This window comes from Triplophysa dalaica, chromosome 19, assembly GCF_015846415.1.
Source record: "Triplophysa dalaica isolate WHDGS20190420 chromosome 19, ASM1584641v1, whole genome shotgun sequence".
In the NCBI taxonomy this organism is placed as follows: domain Eukaryota; kingdom Metazoa; phylum Chordata; class Actinopteri; order Cypriniformes; family Nemacheilidae; genus Triplophysa; species Triplophysa dalaica.
This window is the reverse complement of record NC_079560.1, coordinates 6,171,508-6,192,816: the sequence shown is the minus strand read 5'-3', so window position 1 is coordinate 6,192,816 and position 21,309 is coordinate 6,171,508. Positions and strand designations below refer to the sequence as shown.

Here is a 21,309-nt window from a genome sequence, read left to right as displayed (position 1 = left end):
CAAAGGTTGTTAGCCAAAGTTGCCTGGGATATTACATTTGTTATCATCAACCTAATGAAAATAACTTTATGAGCTAACAAGTAACTATGTCTTCACAAACTCACAAATAGCACAAAATGAGTGAATCCAAGAAAATGTAAAAAATGGGAAAACCTTTGTTACTCTTAGAATTCTTATTCCAATCATAATTTATTTGAGATGCAGTATTGTGTGACCATTATGATGATATTTTGTGCGCTCACCTTTAAAGATGAAAGAGAAACCTTTGGCAGATCACTTGGGTCACGCGGAATTGATTTCGCAATATTTGCAGACTGCGTCAGAGGTTTGACACTGTATTATTGTGGGCTGGTCTTGTTGAAATTTCCCTTCTTAAACCCCATCGAAGACCTTTTATGGGAAATTGTTAATGTGTTATGATGTTCAGGTAAAGATGAAAACAGCCCTCCCCAAACCCTATAGCCTACAGTTAGCCTACACACCTTAATTTAACTACAGCCTTTTAGAAACAAAATAAGATCACATTGGTTGAATTTGTTTCATTTGTATAATTACCAGAGTAGAGATTTATAAAATAGTTAGGAATTTGTCTGCAAACTAGCCTGAAAATGCCAGAACGATTATATGGGTACATAAATATACCATAGAAAAACAGAATAAAGGTGTGACATACGAAATTACACGAGAACAGCAAAACAACATAATAGTAATACAACTAGGTGTGTTCGATTTACATGATGCTGCGCAGACCGAGTGACGTATGACATCAGAGTACCGCGAGAGAGTTTCGAGCGCGTCAAAACAGATTTATCTCGATTCGCTCTCGCGGTATCTTGATGTTATAAACAGAAGGATCTGCGCAGTGCCGAATGAATTCACCTACTGAATCACAGCACTCTCACTAAACCATAGTCCTTCTCTCTGATTGGGCGCGTGAAATGCGTCACACGAATTGCGTCAGGACGCTCGCTTTTCGTCTCTCCGCTGAGAAGCAAGTGAGAAGTTTCGCATTACGCCAAGTGCGTTCCTGTTAGTACGCTTTCAAAAATGAGCCGCTTGTGAAAGCCGCCATTCATTGGATCTACTTTGATTTTTCTAGTCACTTTTTTCCTCATAACTTGTGTTAAAAACATTGTTTCTGGGGTGTAAAAGGAATCAACAAGTAGTTGGAAACTTTGGAAAACAAGCCATCCGTAAGGGATGGACTCATCCACAACGATGAAACTCGTGGTAAGACTTCTGACGCTTCGTCGTGGATTGATTTAAGTTTTTGTTTGTGTAATATTTCATCATTTGTTAATGTCACTCATTTTTGAATAATGTAATGTTACAAAGTCGATGTGCTTTGTGAATCTTGTATATAGATACACGTGCAGTGATTTTATGTGATATATTCACACGGTGGTAGGGACCCTTCTTGGTTTTCTTTAAATCGTTTAAAATTATTTTAACTGTGTTGGTCTGTTGTAATTTAGGATTTATACCATTTGTATTACCATACCTTTACTTTAAATATAATGGTTAAACTGTGATTGTTGTAGCGAAACTGTAGTAAAGTTGCGTGTACTATGTTTTTACCAGAAAAACCAAAATAAATCATGGTTGCTGTAGTAAAAAACGCATACTTAATTTTCGTATAATTTGACATTGTTTTCACAGCTTTATTATTTATAGTTCAAGTGATGTTTTTACTTTAAAAAAGTTTATAAAGTAACTTATACCTGCTTACAACGACCGCAGATTTCTGCGCACCTGTAATGCGTAAAAGTGCTTTCCAGGTAACGTCAGGCAGGTTCAGAGGCACAGGCTTGCTGTTGGGTGTTATGGTTTTCGTGATATATTGTGCAGTTTCCAGTATTCTCCTTTCAAATGAACCTCATCGTGGGAGAAGTTTTCTGTGTGGTGCCAGTGTCAAGTTTATTCCACGTTGAAAGAGCCATTCACTGCCCCTTTGTTGCTTTTTCCAGCTCCGCTCTGCCAAAAGTGGCACCATAAAAACGCTTCACTTGCTGAGTGTTGTGAGACTCACCTTTAAAACTTTCCCTTGAGCTTATTACTCTCATGCTATCCTTAACAATGTCATATAGTTCTCTAATCAAGAGCCCTTACAGATAACCAAGAATCGAATAAACAATACTGAGGAAAGTTTTGAGCTAATGCATGTGTATAGTGCTATAAAACACATAGCTGTAGATGTGTACCTTTACTGCAAGCATTTTCCCCCATTGACTAAGCTTTAGATGATGAGTGATGGTCATTCTAACTGTTGTTACCTTTGAAGGCAACTCATTTTTCTCATTAGCCTCAGGCGAACATATCGCTGTCTGAAGGCCAGCAGTTATTCCCTATTTGTCCATTAAAATGAAAGGGCAGAGGTAGTTTGCAATGTGGCTGTTTATGCATGCTGTAAACTTTTCGGAGTTATGCGTCTGCTCTTGTTGGCTGGTTACAGGATGAAGATAGTGCATCCTTGCCAGTGTGCATAGCTCACGCATTCCTGGGCCAGCGAGAGCGTGTGGGGGGGGGGGTGGTTGGGGGATGTTGGACGAGGTTGGACGAAGGCGTACGGCTCCCACTGTAAACTTCCTGTCAACGCAGATGGCAGTGACAGGAATCAGATCTTTGTAAACTTTTCCACCCACACTCATAAACATTGTGCAGACAATCAGAGCAAGTTCTCTCACCCACTTTCTCCCTTTTCCCTTTCGTTCGGTTCTTTAGATATTGCACGCAAAGCTTTTTCACTGAGATTTTCTCTCTCCCTCTTAGTTCGCATCCCCTCCTGATGCTTTTACCCACTAGCACTCTTTAGATCTTATCACAGCGTGCTCTCTAGGGTGTGGGCATGGACAGGAAACGTGCACGGTATCTCTCCGAGCGGCTCTCAAATCCAAACAGGACATGCGGCGCATACCTCGGGATCCACAAGAAAGAGTCCAGGGCCGGGGCTACATCCCGCCGCTTGTTAGGAGCCTTTTAAAGCCACTTTCCATCATCAGATGTTTATAGAATCCACATTTACAAGGAGACAGGAAGAGAGACGATTGCTTGACGCAATTAAACGCAACACTCGTTATCAGAGTAATCAGAATGGTGTGGATGTGTGGGAGTCTGTGTGTTTCAAATTTGGCCAAATCTGTTTCTTGTTGTATAGACAGACAGCCCACAATAAACAAGCCTGGTTATTTAGGCCCATTACAGATGTTTATATCCACACATGAGGCACATTTATCATGTCTTTTAAAGTTTTGGGGCTGTTACTTCAGTTATGCTGATGGATAGATGACGTCTTGTGCGGTCGGATTCTATGCTCTTAAAATGTTTCAAACATTTGCTATTTTATAGTTATTCTGTGTGTGGCTTTGTATGGACTCATATTCGTTGAAAACATACTTGAGACGTTTGTTTGACAATGCAGGAGCGTTTTAGATGAACAAGTAAAGGCAAAAAGCAGAATAAGATGGTGAACAACTGGCAAGAAATGAAAAAAGGTTACAAGAGCAAAGATTAACATTTTTTTATAATACATTGTACATTTTAACTTATTATTGTGGTCTATGCACACAGAGGATCACCTACCCTGGTACCTTTTAAATGAGGAGATTATCCTTTTTTGACGTGCAAAATTCTTTCTGCAAAATATTCTTTGTTCTTGTGACATATATTGATGTCTCGCGGCTTTAAAAAGATCAAGTAGTGGGAGAGAAGCATCGAAAGGTTTTCTGAAAAGCGACAGCAGGTTGATGGCGTGTGGGTTTGTGGTGAAGCATCTATCTCACTTTTGTCATTTGCCATTTAGCTCTTCCCAGGTGAGCTGAGGCATCCGTCAGTATTTCATGGTCTTTCTAAAAAAGGTGGCCACACCTTACAGGTCACTGCTCCCATATTGAGTGACTGAACGAGAGATTTGTTACATATATTACAATGCGCCTGCTATTCAGCTACCCTTCTATTCAGTGTCTATTGACTCTGTTTAAAATGCTGATAGTGTGCTTTACCGCGTGTGTTTCTTCCTGCGTCTGTGTGTGTATGTGTGAGTGTGTTACCCCCTATCCAGTGTCTTCAAACAATAATTCTCTGCCGGTTTGACTTAAAATCGAACAGTCTGTGGCAATCCTCCACTTCCTTGAAAACAACACCCACTCTGTCCTTTATTCTTATGTCTTGTTGTCCCATGATTCCACAGGTGAACGGCAGATTGAATAACGTGACACAGTAGCAAACAGGTCTGAATTAGGGTGTGTGCCTAAATATAGGAAATTAGATGAGGGAGTTGTGTCTCCTGTAAGGTGATGGATAATGGTGTTGGTTTTTAGATTCGTTCGCTTTGTGGTTGGGTGTATTCCTGTAATACTGCTTATTTATCATGTCTAGGTGGAAAGAGCAACTTTAGACTTTATGAATAGAAACATGTAATAGATGCTAAATGACATTTCTATGTTAAATTATTGAAGTTGGTGCCGTTTTTGGGCTGGGAATCGATAACAGTTTTAAATCAAAATATAATTACATAAGATCAATGACATGAATTGAAGCTAATTGTCAATATCAATAATTGCAAAACATACTCGATAATTTAAGACATAACAGTATTTGGGCAGATGTGTAAATAGTCTCTCTACTTGTTTTGTTCTGTAGGCTCTCAAATGCCGCAAATCAAACAGCCTTAAACAAAATTTGTGATTTACTTTACTTTTTTTCAAAATTTAATCATTAAAGTGACAGTTTACCTAAAATAAACATTCTGACATCATTTACCTCGAGTTGTTCCAAATCTGTGTACATTTTTTTTTCTGATGAACACCGAGAAAGATATTTGGAAGAATGCTTGTAACCAAACAGTTCTTGGCCTCCATTGACTACCATAGTAGAAGGAAACATTAAAATGGACTAAAAATTCCCCAGAACTTTTTGCTTTCCTATACATACTTCAAAATATCTTCTTTTGTGTTCAACAGAACCAAAAAAATGGTAGTCAATGGTAAACTGGGCGATCTATTTCCCCTTTAAAAAGCTAACAAACTCAAATGACTTATGCTTAAAAATGTAACTAATAAAAATAAGTCACACATTTAAAGTAATGTGTAACTGGAGCCCTTATGTGGTTTACTCCTTTGGATAAAAGCGTCTGCCAAATGAATAAATGTAAATGTACTCCTCTAGAATTACTTCATTCTGAAAATCTTTTGTAGACATCTGAATTAATGTTCACCCTGAGCGGGTCAAAGAAAGCATTCAGCGGCCCTCACTCAACCCTTTTGCTGCCCATGTGAGTGATGAGAAAGGCATTCGGCACAAATCCTCTGTCTGATGTGAGCTCGGTGAGATGAGAAAAGCTAATGAGTGAGGCAACTCAGCGTGACATTGTCCTAATGTCATGGGTGTATGTTTTTCAGGATTAAAATGCCATTTGTATTATACCTTCAGTGGAGATTGCACTACAAGCTTAATAAACATGTTTGTGTTGTTGTAAACGGGATATATTGACGCATGTTTACCTTTGATGACAATTAGAATAGTTAAAAGATGAACAGAGAAGAATGGTGCAGGTTGTAGCCTTCCAATAAAATCTTTTGAAACTCGTTCGACCTGTTCTTGACAACCAATGGGGCCGTAGTACAAAGAGAAGAGCCTCTGAGTCATCCTAGCCTTAAAGCTTTGATTGGACAAGACTTTGATCTCTGACGCATAGACGGCCTATTCACCTCCCAAAAGTTTCCGTGGTAGGCACTGTGAAGAAATGGAAATGTTTAGGAGTAATTAAATTTTGGTTGAAAGGGTGATGCTTGTTTTCACTTCATCTACAGATGCTATTGTTAGGATTCAGTTTTTCTGGCTCTGTGGTATTTTATCATTTTTGTCGAACCTAAGCAAGGCATTATTTTGACATTTATTCATTGAGCTTTTATCCAAAGATACTTACAATTACAGATAGAGAATTAAGTGTTGTCCTATAGTATACAAAGCAAAGTTTATGAGTTAATTTTTTTACAAATAATTAATAAATTAAACCTAAAATCTGCGACCTTGACCTCCGTTACCATTTTTGGTTGAAACAGAATATTGCAGGTTATTTTATGTACTTATTTACTTTATTTGAAAAACAACTGACATTTTCTGCTAAATGTGACATGATCTTTGTTATAAGTTTACTATTGTGAATCTTAGTAAGAAGATATTTAGATTTTTTTTACACTTTGATTGAGGTTTTTGCTGGTTTAATAGAGTTGCATATCATGTGAGGCACTGATGCAGAAAGGGCGTGAATCAGTGATTGTGTCAGAGACTAAAAGTCGGTGTCAAAAAATTTCTTGTCATAAAGGAAATATGTCGCAGAAGTTCTGCCTTCAACAAGGAAATAAAGAAATTTAAATTGAATTTAAACAATGTTGGTTATCCAGTCCAAAGTAACTCAATTTGCAGTAATCCTTTTTTGTACATTCCTAATAAACCTTTTAGTCAGGGTGTGCATCTATTATTTTATCAAAACATTGTTATTGTGTAATATACTGTGCAGAGTGTGCAGAACTACAACTAACATTTCGCACAGGAAGTGACTCCGTGATCTCCTGTTTTCCCTCTTTCTTCTCTCTGTTGTCTTTGTCTTACTGACCCTCTTTTCCTCTTTTTAAAGGGAAGTGATTCGAACAGTCCCGTCTCGTTTCTATTCACTGTGCCCCACATTAACAGAAAGCAGAAAAGCCACAGGAAGGCTGTGCCGATTGCGTTTTCTCAAGCTATTAATATCCACCCACGCACACCGAGGACAGCAGGCCGGCTGCTCTGCCAGGCCGCCTGAAGGCCGCCATCTCTCTGTTGTAGGCTTTGAAACCCTCTGTCACCTCTGTGGGGCTGGAAAATCACACTCCCCGGACCGGAGGTTTCATAACCTGCAGGCCAAACTAGAGATGTGCAAAACATATTTTCAATGCGATGGAATGACAGGGGTCTTAAGATGTGTTATTATAAATTGGACTATTTTTAACTTGACACCCGTCCTAAAATCATGCAGTTCATGGTGGGATGCTCAAAAACAAGCAATGCAACGGCCAAGGAATGTGTGTACTTTGTAGCAATACCATGTTTTTTATTTAATGTGGATACATTTGGAGGTGATTTAGCGTGCAAGCCATTTAATAGCTAAAACACACTACCCGTATAGTACATTTCTAAACATACCAAAGGGAAAGGCCAAAATCTAGATAAACTCGATCATCTCAATAATGTAGTAGTCCACAATCATGACCCATCCCAAATTAGGGTGTTTTCAGGATCATGGAATAGCATTGACAAAACTAACACGTTAGCACTAGGAAGACAACAGTATGGTAGTAAAGGTATTAAAGGAATAGTTCGCCCAAACTGAAAAATCTGTCTTCATTTACACGCCTTCAAGTTGTTGCAAATCTGTATAAATTCCATTGTTTTGATGAACATAGAGAAAGGTATTTGGAAGAATGCTTGTAAACAAACAGTTATTGGCCACCTTTGACTACTATAGTAGAAGAAGAACCAGAAGAAGGAGCTTTATTGCCAAGTTTGTTTACACACACAAGGAATTTGACTTGGCGACAAGAAAAAATGGCTTCATAAATTTCTTTGTTCTGTTAAACACAAAATATAATAACAGTTCTGGTACACTTTTGACTACCATCAATGGTGGCCAAAAACTGTTTGATTACAAGCATTCTTCCAAATACCTTCTTTGTGTTCATCAGAAAAAGGAAAGTTCTACATATTTGGAACACATCTAGGGTGAGAAAACGATGACAAAATGTTTATTTTTGGTTGAATTGTCCCTTTAAAATATGTGGTATTAGAATCATGCTTGATTCTTGTTTAAAAAATGGTCAGGTTTGAGGACATATGGTTTGACTTTTATTTAGGATTGTGCGTGTTTCCTGTGTTCCCCGAGAGGAGCCATTCAGAAATTTTCACACGCTCATATCCAAGATGCTAGCGAGCGCGTGTGTGTGTGTGTGTATACACACACGTCTTTCTTAGTGCGCTTTCACATGATCTGTGGTTTAGGTAGAGTTCACGAGTTTCGTTGTGCGTGTGACTGTATCGTAGCACATCAAAAAGAACAGCTGTGACTTGACTACAGTTCGAGTTGTTTTTGAAAAGCGGTATGTGTTTGATCTGCTTGCCGTATACTTTTTATAAACCTTTCCCTCGCTTAAGCTGTGACCTGCTGCCCCGCAAGTGTTCTGTCTGGGGATGGGTCACGATGGACGACTACTTTTTCAACAACCGTTCTGGAGCAATGGTGTGAAGACCCATATACACAAAGTATCAAAGTTGTAATTACAAGCCTATTACATTTTTAAGTTCTTTGACATTTTGATTTATTACAGACAAATCAGTTTAGATTTTTGCACCGCCATGGTTCAATTCATGCTTGGAACATTTGCTTTCTTTTCTCTTTATTCTGTCTTCTGTTTAAGCCTATAAATCTATTGTTGAAACAAATTTTCATTCCGTCTCTTGGCTTTTAGCTGTATCCTTGTGCAATACATCCTGTTGTTATGATGCATTAAAGACATGGGATCGGCGAATAATTGGAGGCACATGATTCAATAAAGTTCCACAGCGCTGGAAGTAATGAAGAGCGGTGTGTCTTCCTTTAACCGACAGTTCTGATAGAAATCATCTGTTACGTACGGAAAAATAAGGCCTGTCTGTCCGCTACTTCCAATAGCCTTACATAAAGAAACTCACTGTATGGCACATGTACGGATGTTCTAATTGATCATGCATGCACACTCTACAAACCTGAAAGACTGACATCCTTGTCGTACTGTAATTCCAAACAGTACAACCTGTGTAACCCCATTCTTCCCCTGCGGGACATTTTGCCAAGAGCGCGTGCGCATATGAAAGAGATACAGATTGATAGGCAGATACAGACGTACAGTTGTCCGTCCACATGTGGGAAGGGGTTTGTTTTGAACAATGAGGATTTCTTGTTTGAGAGCCGGCAGTGTGCCTGTGTAAACCCAATTGTTTTATTGTAGCAAAGGAAGCCATCGGGCTTAGCACATTCATTCAGGTTGCTTTGAACTTTGTCCGCTGTAGTTGTTTGTCGTATGACTCCGTTGGCATTAACCAGTTCATTCATGAGCGCTTGTGTGTCCGGTGCTCCCAGTTTACATTTATTTTGGTGGGCAGCCAGTTAGACAAATCGCATTCATTCCTTTTGCACCATTCATCCGGGTTGTGCTTTTGGGTAACCGCCGTGTTTCGGGGTCAGCCGTCTCTTGTTTTTCTTTTAATTATGGCTGAGGCTTTTAAAAAAGGGTTTTCTCAGACGTATTGGCAGCCTCCTTTTCGATACGGGAGATCCAGCTGTTCCTTGTTTGTTTTTTTAACTGCTGTGATTTTCGGAAGTTTTCGGACCGCGTTCGGCAGTCACTCCATCAATTTCTCGCTCAAATGGAAAAGGGCGTACCCGAACACGCCACAATGGTGAGCTGCCAGTGTGCAGTGATTGTGGGTTTGGAGATCTCTCATCGTGGAAGTTAAGGTTACCACGCTGGTCTGCCTCCTGACCAAACCTTACCGCAGACACACTGGACAGTGTGAAAGTGTGTGTGCGTGTGAGTCTGGGAGCATTTCCTCTTGTCATTTCATATTCTGATTTGAAGGATGTTCTTTAAGATAACCGTATTGCTCTGATTTTAGACCTTGGCCTCCAAACCAGATCTCACTGCCGTTTCCTCCTGTATAAACGGATTGCCATGGGAAAGCAGGAAGCCGGTTTGCATTGAGTTTGTTCCTGTCAAGGCTTATCAGGATAGTCTTAAAGAACTGATAATAGAGACAATAGTTTGGCTTTTGCAGGGATGCGTAACAAAAGAAAGTCCTCCTTTTTTCCTAAAAGCTCTTTAGTATAATAAATGATGGTTCAATTACTCTTAAGCGGATGTTTTAATACAGTTTCATGGCAAATTTTAGTTTATACATTTTTGTATACATCTGTAATTTTTTAAGTTGTATTTTTTCGTGTGATCTGCTTACGCTCTAGTGATGTTAGTGTTTAGGGGTTGGGTTGGGGTGGCCCATGCTTTCTTTATTCTAATAATGATATATGTCTGTACGATTCGCATTGTTCAAATTTATACTTTATAATCGTTCATTGTCCGAGACGTTTGATGACTGTCATTTATATTCTAATTTAAATGAAAGTAATATTTGTGATAGATTATGCATATCATCATTGCTTTCCTTGGATGTCCAAATTTCCAGGAAATGGAGAAGACACTGTACTTTTTGAATTAAGCACTTTGATTCTTAGAAAAAAGTAAAATCATAAGATATGAGGTTTCACTGTATTTGATCCGAATATCCTTATTGCTTAGATTCTCCTTTTATTTTATATATGAACAACAAAGTTATTAGAATGGTAGGAATAAATTATGCTAAACATTTAACTAAAGAAAAACTCTAGTCTGAGCTTTTCTAAAGAGGTCCTATTAGTTAAACAAAATAAAATTGTTTTGAATTTTAAACAACCAGGAAGACACCATGTTATTTATCAAAGCCAACAAACCTGGAATGTCACATACAACCTAGGTGCGTCAGAACATCTTTTTCCTATTCCGCAAACAGCCAATCATTTGTCTGATCTGATATTGTTTGTTCATAGTTTAACTATGAGCTGTCAGCACATAGCAGTAGGCTGGCAAGTTAGTTCAAGTATAAACTGCCAATCGCAATCCAGTGATTCACAGTTCTGGAATGTGCAGACACAGGAAGTGATGTCACCCATCCATGACCCCCCCCCCCCCCCCCCCGAGTCCATGCCTCTGCAAAGAAGAGACGGCACCTGTTTGGGAAAAGACTTGTTGCCATGGAGACATCGAGCATGAAGTTTCCACAGCAAGCACGTCTAACTTGCAGTTGGGAAAAGTTGCTTCGGCTGGTTTCTTATGAGCTTTTGGCATAGATGCTTTTAGACGGGCTCCACTCTCATTGGTTTATCCTTCGTCTGGAAGATGATGTCATTGACAGATTTGTGAACTTTGACCTAGATAGGCTTGCATGATTCCGGGTACTCCGGTTTCCTCCCCTGGTCCAAAGACATGCATGGTAGGTTGATTGGCATCTCTGGAAAAATTGTCCGTAGGGTGTGAGTGCGTGAGTGAATGAGTGAGTGTGTGTGCCCTGCGATGGGTTGGCACTCCATCCAGGGTGTATCCTGCCTTGATGCCCAAAGACTCCTGAGATAGGCGCAGGCTCCCCGTGACCCGAGGTAGTTCGGATAAGCGGTAGAAAATGGATGGATGGATGGATGGGCTTGCATGATGTCGTGGATGTATCGGAGGGGGTCAGTGAACAGGTGTCGGACATTAATGTGGCTCCCAATTTTTCAGCCAGCCGCAAACTAATACATCCACTATGAACTCTTTCGCCCCGTCTGGGAAAGTTCTCGTCTTTCAGGAATGCGTGTGTGTGTTTGGGTGTCAGAGAGCGAGAGTGTGTTGTACTGTAGCTCATTAGTGTGACTTTTAATGTTCTGCTCGCCTGAAAGGCTTCAGTGTGTCTGTATGAAGTCGGAATCTCTCCCCCCCCTTCGTTCAGTCTCTATTTCTCTTTTCTGTGCCTTCCCAAACTCCTATGCGTCTGCCCTCTCTCTCTATCTCCACACTCCATCCTTTGTATCTCCCCTGCTTCACTGTTTCTCTTCGAATTCCTCCACAGCTTCTTAGCCGTCGCTCTCTGACCCCGCCTCCCGGTGGCCGTGTCTAAATGGTGCGATTGTGCGTGTGCACGCGGACGTCTGTGGAAAGTCTGACGCGAGCATGGAGAGAGTGCGGCTCGACAGCGCTGCTCAATCCAGGAAACTCCCTTAGAACAACAAGGCATGGCTGATATCCAGAGACTCACGCTGGAGCCAAAGTTTGCCTCAGACTTCCCTCCAACACACACGTTTCTGGTCTCATATACATCAGGTTTGCCTCACAACCTCATTCTTGCAGTTTTATTGTCTCAGACAGTTTTACTGTCTGTTTAGACACTCACTGACTTTGGTTTCCCTCAAGGCCGATTGAGTCAACAAGTCTTTCAACAAGAACACCATTGTACACTTCCAAATAGTTCCAAACATCGCATCTCAAACCTCAAAAAGGAGTCTGTACTTTTGATTCTTTACTGCGGGATTTGAGATGTTTTTTTTCAGCTTTTAAAGATGGGTTCGTCTGCAAATCTGCAGTCTGACAATGCTGTCCAATTACATTCTTATGGCTGTTGCCACTGTATTGCGTTTCAGCATATTCTCTAATACCCCGGCACTCTGCGGCGACTAAACGCAGCTGTTCAGCACTATTTGATACTAGTTTACAAGTAACACTCTCCAGTGTTTTTTTCTCTCTGATTGCTCGTCTGTTTTGGCAACACTGTTGCTATTCTATTTGGAGTGGTCCGTTATATTTTGTCATAACAACCAAAAGTTTTCATGTAGCAATTTATCACCAGTGATGCGGCAACTTGTTGAATAAACATTGAGGGATTTGGAAACTAAGATTGTTTTCAGAATTACAGTACAAAACGATTGCTTTTTCTGCAGAAAACATTACGAGTGTTATGTGTGCCAAAATGTGAAATATATGACAAGAGCAGACTACATGGGATAGTCCATCCCACAATGCAATGTGCTCAATTGGAAGTTTAGATTTTATTGATAAATCTAGAATTAATACCAACTGCTAGAGTGCTTAATTGAATATAATAAAAAATTGTGAGTGCTCCTCGGCCAATTATAATGACTACACTACAAAATCTCTATTTATACAAAACTGCTTTTGAATTGCCAAAAGTTGTTTTCTTTTTATTTATTTTTTATTGAGTAATATTAAAAATACATTAAGTAATGTCCACTGCAATTTATTTGCTCTACTAATATGTATTTGTAGTGCCAAACGTTTTTTATTGTTAACCCTAAAATGAACATAATCTGCAAAAAAAAATGTGCAAAATGTTAACTTAATTAAAAAGCCTATTATAAGGACTACACTACAGTATCTCTCTGGAAAATGCTCATAAACTGAATTATTTTGTGTTAAAGAACCCATGACTAACATTTCAAATGCTACAAAAGTGTACTATCGTTTCTTTTAACGTCAGTGCGGTACTTTAAAGGATGTTCCCAGTGCTGGTCATTGGCCAGTCAGTTCACTATCTTTTGTCTTTTTGTCTCTGAGTATAATGGGAAATGTAGGCCGTTAGATGGAGCAAGCGGTGTCGAGTTGCCAAAGAGGTGTATGGCGGCGGTGTTGTGTGTCTGTGAGAATGTGGGTAATTTGAAGTGGTGCTTCTAAAGTGTGTTGTTTAGTGGTAAATGAGGCCTTCTCATTGTGACACCCTGAAAAGAGGGAGAAGAAAGCAGGGGGACCTCAGGGACCTCGTAAAGTGCTCGTATGAAGTTGAAGACCCCCGCTCAGCCCATACAGAGTGCTGCTGTTGACTCCCTCTTACGAACAGACACACAGCTTGTATAAACCTCTCACTATCTGCTCACAGCGACCCCCAAATATATTTCCTCCCCTCTCATTTTCACACGCAAAGACACACACGGAGTGTGTAACTGTTGTCTTTAGTTTTCCTCTCTTATCTCCTACGCACATTTGTTTTCTTTGAACATCTATTAGACGCTTGCCTTGTTCCCCATATGGATCTGGTCTCATGTACATGCATTCACACTTGCCTCTTTATTTTAAACACTTAGGAGTTCATTGAACCCCCAGCGCTAGTTTGAGTATGGTTTAGTTATTTAAAAGATTTAGTTTGTTTGAAAATGAATGGTAAAACGTAACTACACTCTTTGCTTGTGGGTTGCTGTCATTTTAATGCATTAGGTGTTATGTTTTATTACATTTATTAACCTTAGTTAATATATATAGTGAGCACATTGAGTACCTTTTGTGAGTGTGTGTGCGCGTGCATGCGTAGGCTGTTTTGTTCTTGTCCAGGATAAGAGACTCTCCAACTTGGTTAATTTGCTTTGCTCTGCAGATGTGCACATCAGATGGTTTGAATTAAATACTAGATTGCTCACTCAAGGTCAGCCATGAGAACTCTCTGAATTCCTCTCTTATTATCTCTGAATTTGAGAGCGAGAGAGACCAGTAAAGTCATGTGAAAGTACAAAACTAATATTTCTCCTGCAGAAGCATCTTATCTCTTAGTGTTATGGCGTAATTCATACACCTGATTAGCAGAATCTCTGTGAATACTTTGGTGTCCTGTAACTTGTAAACAATAATGGCACAAAAACAAATCTGTCTAAAGAGTTTTATACATGTCTGGAACTTGTAAGCACGGCTTAATTTAGGCTGAAAATAACCCATTCTGGTCTAGTTGCAATGTGTTGGATAGGTTACCTTATGCTAGAAGACCAGAGTTTCAAAATTTAGTTAGGATTTAACTAATTGGTTTCTCACTAAAAAATATTATTGTGTTTTTAACCTTTAGTTGAAAATTAAGAAAAATCTTGACTAAGGGGCCATTCACATTTTTCGTCTGAAAACGCGAGCCGTGCAAAAGACACAAGATCTGTATGGCCCCTAAAATACAAGTTCACATTTTATGTTCAAGTTATTCATAGTGGAGAATCTCTGATCTCTTTTGTTCTTCCTATAGATCCTCGTCCTATCTGCTTTGAATCTGGGTCGTGGGGCAGCAGAACTGGGAGTTTTAGGAGAGCTGCAGAACCGCACAGCCCGACAGATGAACTGTGTGGAGAACCAAGAGTATATTCATAATGGCTTCTGCTGCAAGAACTGCGAAGCTGGTAAGTAGCCATGAAGATTCTTCATATTGGACCTTTAGAACTTCTATAGCAAGGGCCAGTTCTGTAAAAACTTGAGCATAAGCGCTTCCAGACATTATTGGATGATGCTATTAAGAACCTCAAGGTGAGTTATTGTGTATAATGATTTTTGTTTGTGACGTTTTTGTTGGTTTATGGTGTAAAGTTGTGATACGATGACTATGAGTTTGCCATAAATAGCTTTTAGTGCTTATATGGTGTTGAGAAAGAAAGAGTCTCCATACCATAGTTTCCACAGTTTTTTATCGTATTTATATAACAAAAATATAAATAAATTGAATAATATCTTGCTTGCTTAATAATTACTTATGACATTAAAATTTAAATGATATTATATTATAATATACTACACTATACTATTCTGTCATGTTGCAAAAGACGAATGTCTTAAGGTGGATTCACGCGGTGAGCGTTGAAATTGACGCATGGCAGCCGCCTTTAAACCGATATGGCTGCCGCTAACGTTCACAAAAAGATATGATATTTTATCTTCAGCTGCGCAGGATTTTGGCTGCACGAGCAGCACTTGCGCACCACCACTGCTCCCACATTTTGCTACTTACCCCATGTTTCCCATTGAAAATGAACTTGACAATCACGACTGCCGGCGCACCGCATGAATCCACCAATACTGTCTTTATTTATCTACAGGATTTTTTAACATAATGTCTTCTTCTTTGACAGGCACTTATGTGAGTGAGAAGTGTAGTAAGGACCAGGAGAAGGGCACATGCTCATCGTGTAAAGCGGGCACGTACGCAGAGCACCCCACAGGCATGGAGCAGTGTCTGCAGTGCAGCCATTGCCACATAGGTAAGGCTCTCCAAAACCAGCTGTTTATACCCGCCACTGCTCGTGATAAAGACTCAACACAAAGGGAGATCTGTATTTTATTTTCAAGCTGCGTTATACACTAAAGGTGAACTTCTTTTGCGTTTATATAATGAGGAAATGGTGTCAGAACGGCTCCTAAACCGATCCCTAGTATCTGACTTGCTACTCCGAGAAACAGGAATCCCATACTTCTGCTTTTGTAATTGATTGTTAAGTTTTCCAGTAGACAGCCATCTGCAGTCTGTACTGACTCTCTGGAGAAGCAGAGCTCTCAGGAATGCAACATTTATACAAATGAATAATAGAACACACATGGCCTTCGACATGCTGGGAAGGCAATAAGACATCACAGTGACTACTGGACGAACAATTAACTTCTGAATCGCTTCGAGAAATTAGAATAGACAAAACTTTCATGAATCATATAAACTGACGACGCTGCCTTCAGAATCCCATGCTTTTGAACATTCAGACTCTCCTTTATGGAAGACGGAAAAAATTCCGGCAAGCTGCGATCCGCAAGCGGCCCGGAACATCCAAAACACATTGAACTCATCACGGAGCGATTCGTCGTGACAGACCCGCTCTTCTGCGAATCTATTTAGTCTGTCTCCGGTTACTATGAAATCAAAGCCATTCATTTTGTTTCTGTTTATTTTGATTGGACAGCCCCGTTCACCGTTTATTAAACTACTTGATTTACCTAAACACTTAGCCTCTCTCCCACAAGACCGGCTGCTTGTTCGGATCCAAACTCTGTTGTAAACACCACAAACTCGTGTAAACAAAATCTCGCCCACCCGTTTAGACAATAAGGCTCCCATAGGATTCTCATGTGGATGGGGGACATAAGCAGGGCCCCTGAATAGAGCAGAGTCTAATGTTTCCCGTGCCGGACACATCACTCCTGGGAATCTGATCTCCTAACGTTACACAGCCTGGGTGTGGCCCGCTTCTGTGTTCTTTCTCGGGCCGTGTGTGTGTATGTGTGTGAATAAGTGTATTTGGCTTGCTTTGCTGTAGATGCGCTTTCGCATTTGTGTGTATTGTCCGTGATTAGACTTTATCATAGCTTTGGGTGTGTCTGTATCATGTGGTGTCTTGTTTAGATCTGTCTTTTATGACATAAATGGCCAATTAATCCCTCACAAGATTACCTTTCTGCTTGCTGAGTCACAGAGGTGTGATAGACTCTTAAATTAGTCGTATATTAGTTATATATTAGGAAATTCATATTAGATCAATATTCTCTTTGGGGTTGATCTGAATTGAATCTGGTTTTTGTCTTTCAAAGATGCATTTCAACTGAGGCTGATGTTCAGAACAATGATTGGATTGACTGATTCATCCAAAAATTGTGTTACTCCAGATCATTTAAATTCTCATCCACTTCTTACTTTTGATCTAGACCTTCCTCACCCTTCTTTTCCTCTTCTCATACAGATCAGAATGTTGTAGCAGAATGCACCAGCTTGAGCAACACCAAATGTGAATGCAAGGCCGGTTCCTACTGCCTGCCGGACGAGCCATGCGAAGTGTGCAAAAAATGCATTCGGTGAGTCCCTCCCATCATCCCTCTGTTGTGCCGCATGGCTCCCTGTTAAGCGCTGACACACAGGACACTCCCTGCCGCTCTTCTCTTAACCTTTGAGCACCCTCCTTAGATCATCCAAACATCCAATGACTCAGATTCTCTTTCCAGTGATTCATCCCTCCACCTTGAACCCCTCAGGGTTTTGCAGTGCTATTCATAATGACAATCATTTAAGGAGTCCTATTTAAAGCCTTCGGGTTCACACCCTTTTTCACCCATTTTTCGTCTGTGGTTTTGCAGGTGCAAAGCTGATGAAGAAGTAGAGAGCAAATGCACCGCGACATCCAACACAAAGTGCAGGAAACGCACTTCGATTCCAACAGAAGGTCCAACGGAGAAGACAACACCGTCCGGTCACAACAGGATTGTAGTTGCAGGCAAGCGCTTGTGTTTTAGTAATGCATATACATTGTACAAAAAAACAATTGGGAAATAAGTGCTTGTGACCTTAGATATTAGTTACACTTCCATTTGCAAAGAGCAGTAGAATTGAATGTGTTCTTCTGGTTTTCTTCAGCAGTTGTTGTACCGCTGTTTGTGCTGCTGTTGGTTGGTGTAATTGTACTCGGAATTAAATGGAAGAGGCGCCAGAAGCGACAAAGTGGTACGTCAAAATCTTTTCTTATAAATTCTTACTTCTTATATTATACCTTTCTTATAATCAAGTTAAAAGGTACATTACAGTATTATTTGTCCTCATGTGACCAACGTTCTTGAGAATATCGTAGCTTTGTGTTCTGCAGAAGAAATAAAGTTACAATGAAGTTAATAAAAAAGTTTGAAAAGTCAAATAAACATTTTGAATTGTCATCTTTGTTTTAGAAATTGACGAAAGTTTGAAGGAGGTGAAGTGTCCAAATGTAAGTGTCTGTAGCTTATTGTGTCGCTTTCGATGTTTCAACAACGATTGTCCACCTTTAAGCTGCAAGCTGTGATTTTAATGTGTTACTTTTGACATCGTTCAGGATGTGTTCCCAAAATCAGAAGAGGAGCAGGAGAACAACCGCAATGCTGGACTAGAGAGGACAGAGGAGGAACGTCCAGAGTCCCGGCCCTTGTTAACGCAAGAAACGCAGGAAACTGTCAAAAGCATACCTGTGGAAGATGAGGACCGGGGACTGGGGGACAGCTTGCCTAACACAACCAGCTCTTCCCAAACAAGCCTGTCTGCCCTCCCCCCTGTTTTAGGTATTGAGGACTCACCACGGTCAAGCCCTCCGGTCCAAAGACAGACGGAGGAAGACACAGAGCCCTGGGCACAGGTTAGTGAGAATGAAGTCCTTTCACACAGTTAAACAACAAAATCCAGAAAAACAAAAAGATAATGCCTTCGATCATGTGAAAGAATTCTTGTTTGCAGACCAAAACTTTGAAAAGAAACGTTGACTTTATTGTGACTTTATTTATGTAGTATTCTTATGTTTTGTTTTCCTTTAGGATGACAGTCCGCTCAGAAAGCTTGTTCCTGTACTTGGTGAGATATTCCTCACTCCATTTTGGCATCCTTGTTACCTTTTCAAACTATAAACACATATCTTTGTTATAACATACAAATAAAGTATAACACAACTGCTTCATTGTAAAGTATCATCGCTTTGGCTTTACTAGGTGATGAAGAGTCGCTGAGCAAGAGCTTCGACCTCTTCGATACCCTGGACGTGCGGATCCACAACAAGTTTTTTCGTAGCATCGGCGTAAATGACAACGCCATCAAGATAGCAGAGACGCAGAATCCCGATGACAAAGTCTACAATCTGCTGAGGGTTTGGATGCAGAAGGAGGGGCTTCGAGCGGACATCAACACCTTACTTCAATCTCTGCTGGACCTGGATCAGAGATATTCAGCGGAACAAATCAGCACCAAAGCTGTTGAAAAACGCCTCTACAGATATGAGTGAAGATTGCTAAAGAACAAAAGAACTACTCGGTCTCAACGCATGAACTTCCTGTAATGGAGCTCCGGTGCCATCCTTGGAGATTTGCATCTCTGTAGTGCCCACTGTGGGTTTAGAAGCCAACACTGGACCCATTTGAGGATTTACACTGGCTGACAGAAGAGGGCGCTGTGGTGCCTCTCAACAGTGCATACTAGAAGTATTTGGTGCACTGCCATTCGGCTTTTGAAACCGCAGGTTGGTCCGAAAGCCTGCATATAGATGTCATTAGCCCTTTGTTTGTGGGAAATTTTGAAGCTTAAAGAAGTGTAAATAGTCCTACAGCTTTGTGTTTATTTTAACCACATAGTGACAGGCGCAATGCACATTTGTATTGATTTTGACAAAGCCAAGCTCTACACTACAAGCTCATAAATCACTTCTGTTATTAGCGAGTCTTGTCAATTTATTCAAGGTCGTAAACGAACAAAAATGCCTTTGTTGAAGTTTGTTCAAACCAGTTGTTTAATCCATAACGACGTACGCATTATTTGTCATAATGTGTCTGCCGTTCCAGATTTCATTTAGCTATTTCCAGATTTCAGTATCCTGGTTGTTACAAAACGTTGTCAGTCTGTGAAAGGTGAATTCAAGTTTATCACCCGAGTTTCCACCTATTTCTAATCTGCTTGCTCTGAGGCAACAATGGCATTTTTATTTATATTTTAAATAAGTGATATTTATTTATATTGTGTAATTGCATATTATTTATACCTGTTAACTATGTCCTCCCAAATGTTTTCTCAAACATTTATTGTGACTGAGATGTTCACCAGATGAAATCCTCCAGCTCCAGATAGGCTAGAGCACATTCACTCAAAGTTCGTCTGTATCAAAGACATTTCTACATGTTACTTTCTTCCTATCCATGTCCTTCCCTGTGGTCATGCGTGATGGTGTTGCCGTTGATAACCTGACAAAAAAAAAAAATTTTAGTATCTCCTCCGGCGCTTGTGCTTCCGCAGGGCCTTGTTGAGTTTGCCAAAGGAAGCATTTCAAAGTTCTGCCTGCTCTTGTCGCTGTATGTGCAATAGTGCACAGGTACGTGTTAATAGTGAAAAGATGAAGGAAATGTATTCTCATCCAAAAACTACAGTTTAATGGCATTGTTTTGCTTAGGATGTACATAGTTTTGTCAAGAAGTCTAACAAAGGAAACTAATAGATATATATTTATAGAAGCCCTAGGAGCACATCTTAATGAAGTAGAGACTGTCTAAACCGAAGGAACAAAATGACTTGTAAATGAACAAATAGAATAGTCATAGTATAACATGATATATGAATACACAGCGCCCCTAAATTCATTTACGTCTGACTCGGCTGCAAAGCTATGCGTGTTTGAAATATGACCTTTTAGATTATTTACTATGTTTAGGAACACAGATCTCAGATCAGGTTTACATTTTAACTTGAACATGTAGCTGAATAAGGATTTGGCCCAAGATATCTCCCCCTCCCGTTTACTAATTAAATTGTACAGCTGTCGTACAGTGCAGGCACTGCCACCTATTGATGTAGAATAAAATAGCAAGAGAAAAAGCAATTTCAAGGGACCTTTCTATTCTGGCAATTATGTTCTTTTCAGATCTTTAATCCCTTTGCACTGAATTTAACGCAAGTCCTCTCTAAATATAGGTTCCTCTGAATGTTTAGTTTTGTACTTTTTTTAATCCACATTGTTTTTCAATAATGCCTCCTACACAGAGCGCCTCGGCTTGCTCATTCTGCGCTTTATTTTTCTCCATACTGTATCTCTCTGTGAGTAGAAGTCTGTTGTGTGTATGTTTTTCCCCTTAGACATTTGTTTGCTTGTTTATGAATGTAAAATGTTTGCCGTTGCAATGTTATTTGTAGAATGTTGTTTTAAAATAAAAACAAACAAAAAATGTTTCCGTGGTAAGAGATCATTTTATTGTACGCAGTGTCGCCTTAAATTCAAGAGTAATTTAGTTTCACATGTTAAACTTGAAAAAAATTACTGTGATCGATTGCTTTTTATTTCTTAGATTTTATGAGCATTAAATATAGTTATAGTACAACTTTCTACATTTTATTACAAGGAAAGTGTCCTCAAGTGAAACTCCACCCCAAAAATTCTGTCATTAATTACCCTCA

The 21,309-nt window shown here is 39.8% G+C and overlaps 1 protein-coding gene across 2 annotated transcripts; it reads left to right on the top strand.

Annotated features, from left to right (window-relative positions):
* Nucleotides 1-990: 990 nt before the first annotated feature.
* On the top strand, nucleotides 991-21,082 carry tnfrsfa (tumor necrosis factor receptor superfamily, member a). Of its 2 annotated transcripts, none has more exons than XM_056731634.1 (10): nucleotides 991-1,230; nucleotides 14,641-14,791; nucleotides 15,515-15,643; nucleotides 17,108-17,219; nucleotides 17,499-17,635; nucleotides 17,779-17,862; nucleotides 18,081-18,118; nucleotides 18,224-18,520; nucleotides 18,696-18,732; nucleotides 18,867-21,082. In XM_056731634.1, the coding sequence occupies exons 1-10, from the start codon at nucleotides 1,201-1,203 to the stop codon at nucleotides 19,154-19,156; spliced, it is 1,305 nt and encodes a 434-aa protein (XP_056587612.1). In that variant the 5' UTR covers nucleotides 991-1,200; the 3' UTR covers nucleotides 19,157-21,082. The 2 variants fall into 2 exon arrangements, with proteins under 2 accessions (XP_056587612.1, XP_056587611.1); XM_056731633.1 differs by having other exon boundaries at nucleotides 17,776-17,862.
* The last annotated feature ends 227 nt before the right edge of the window (nucleotides 21,083-21,309 follow it).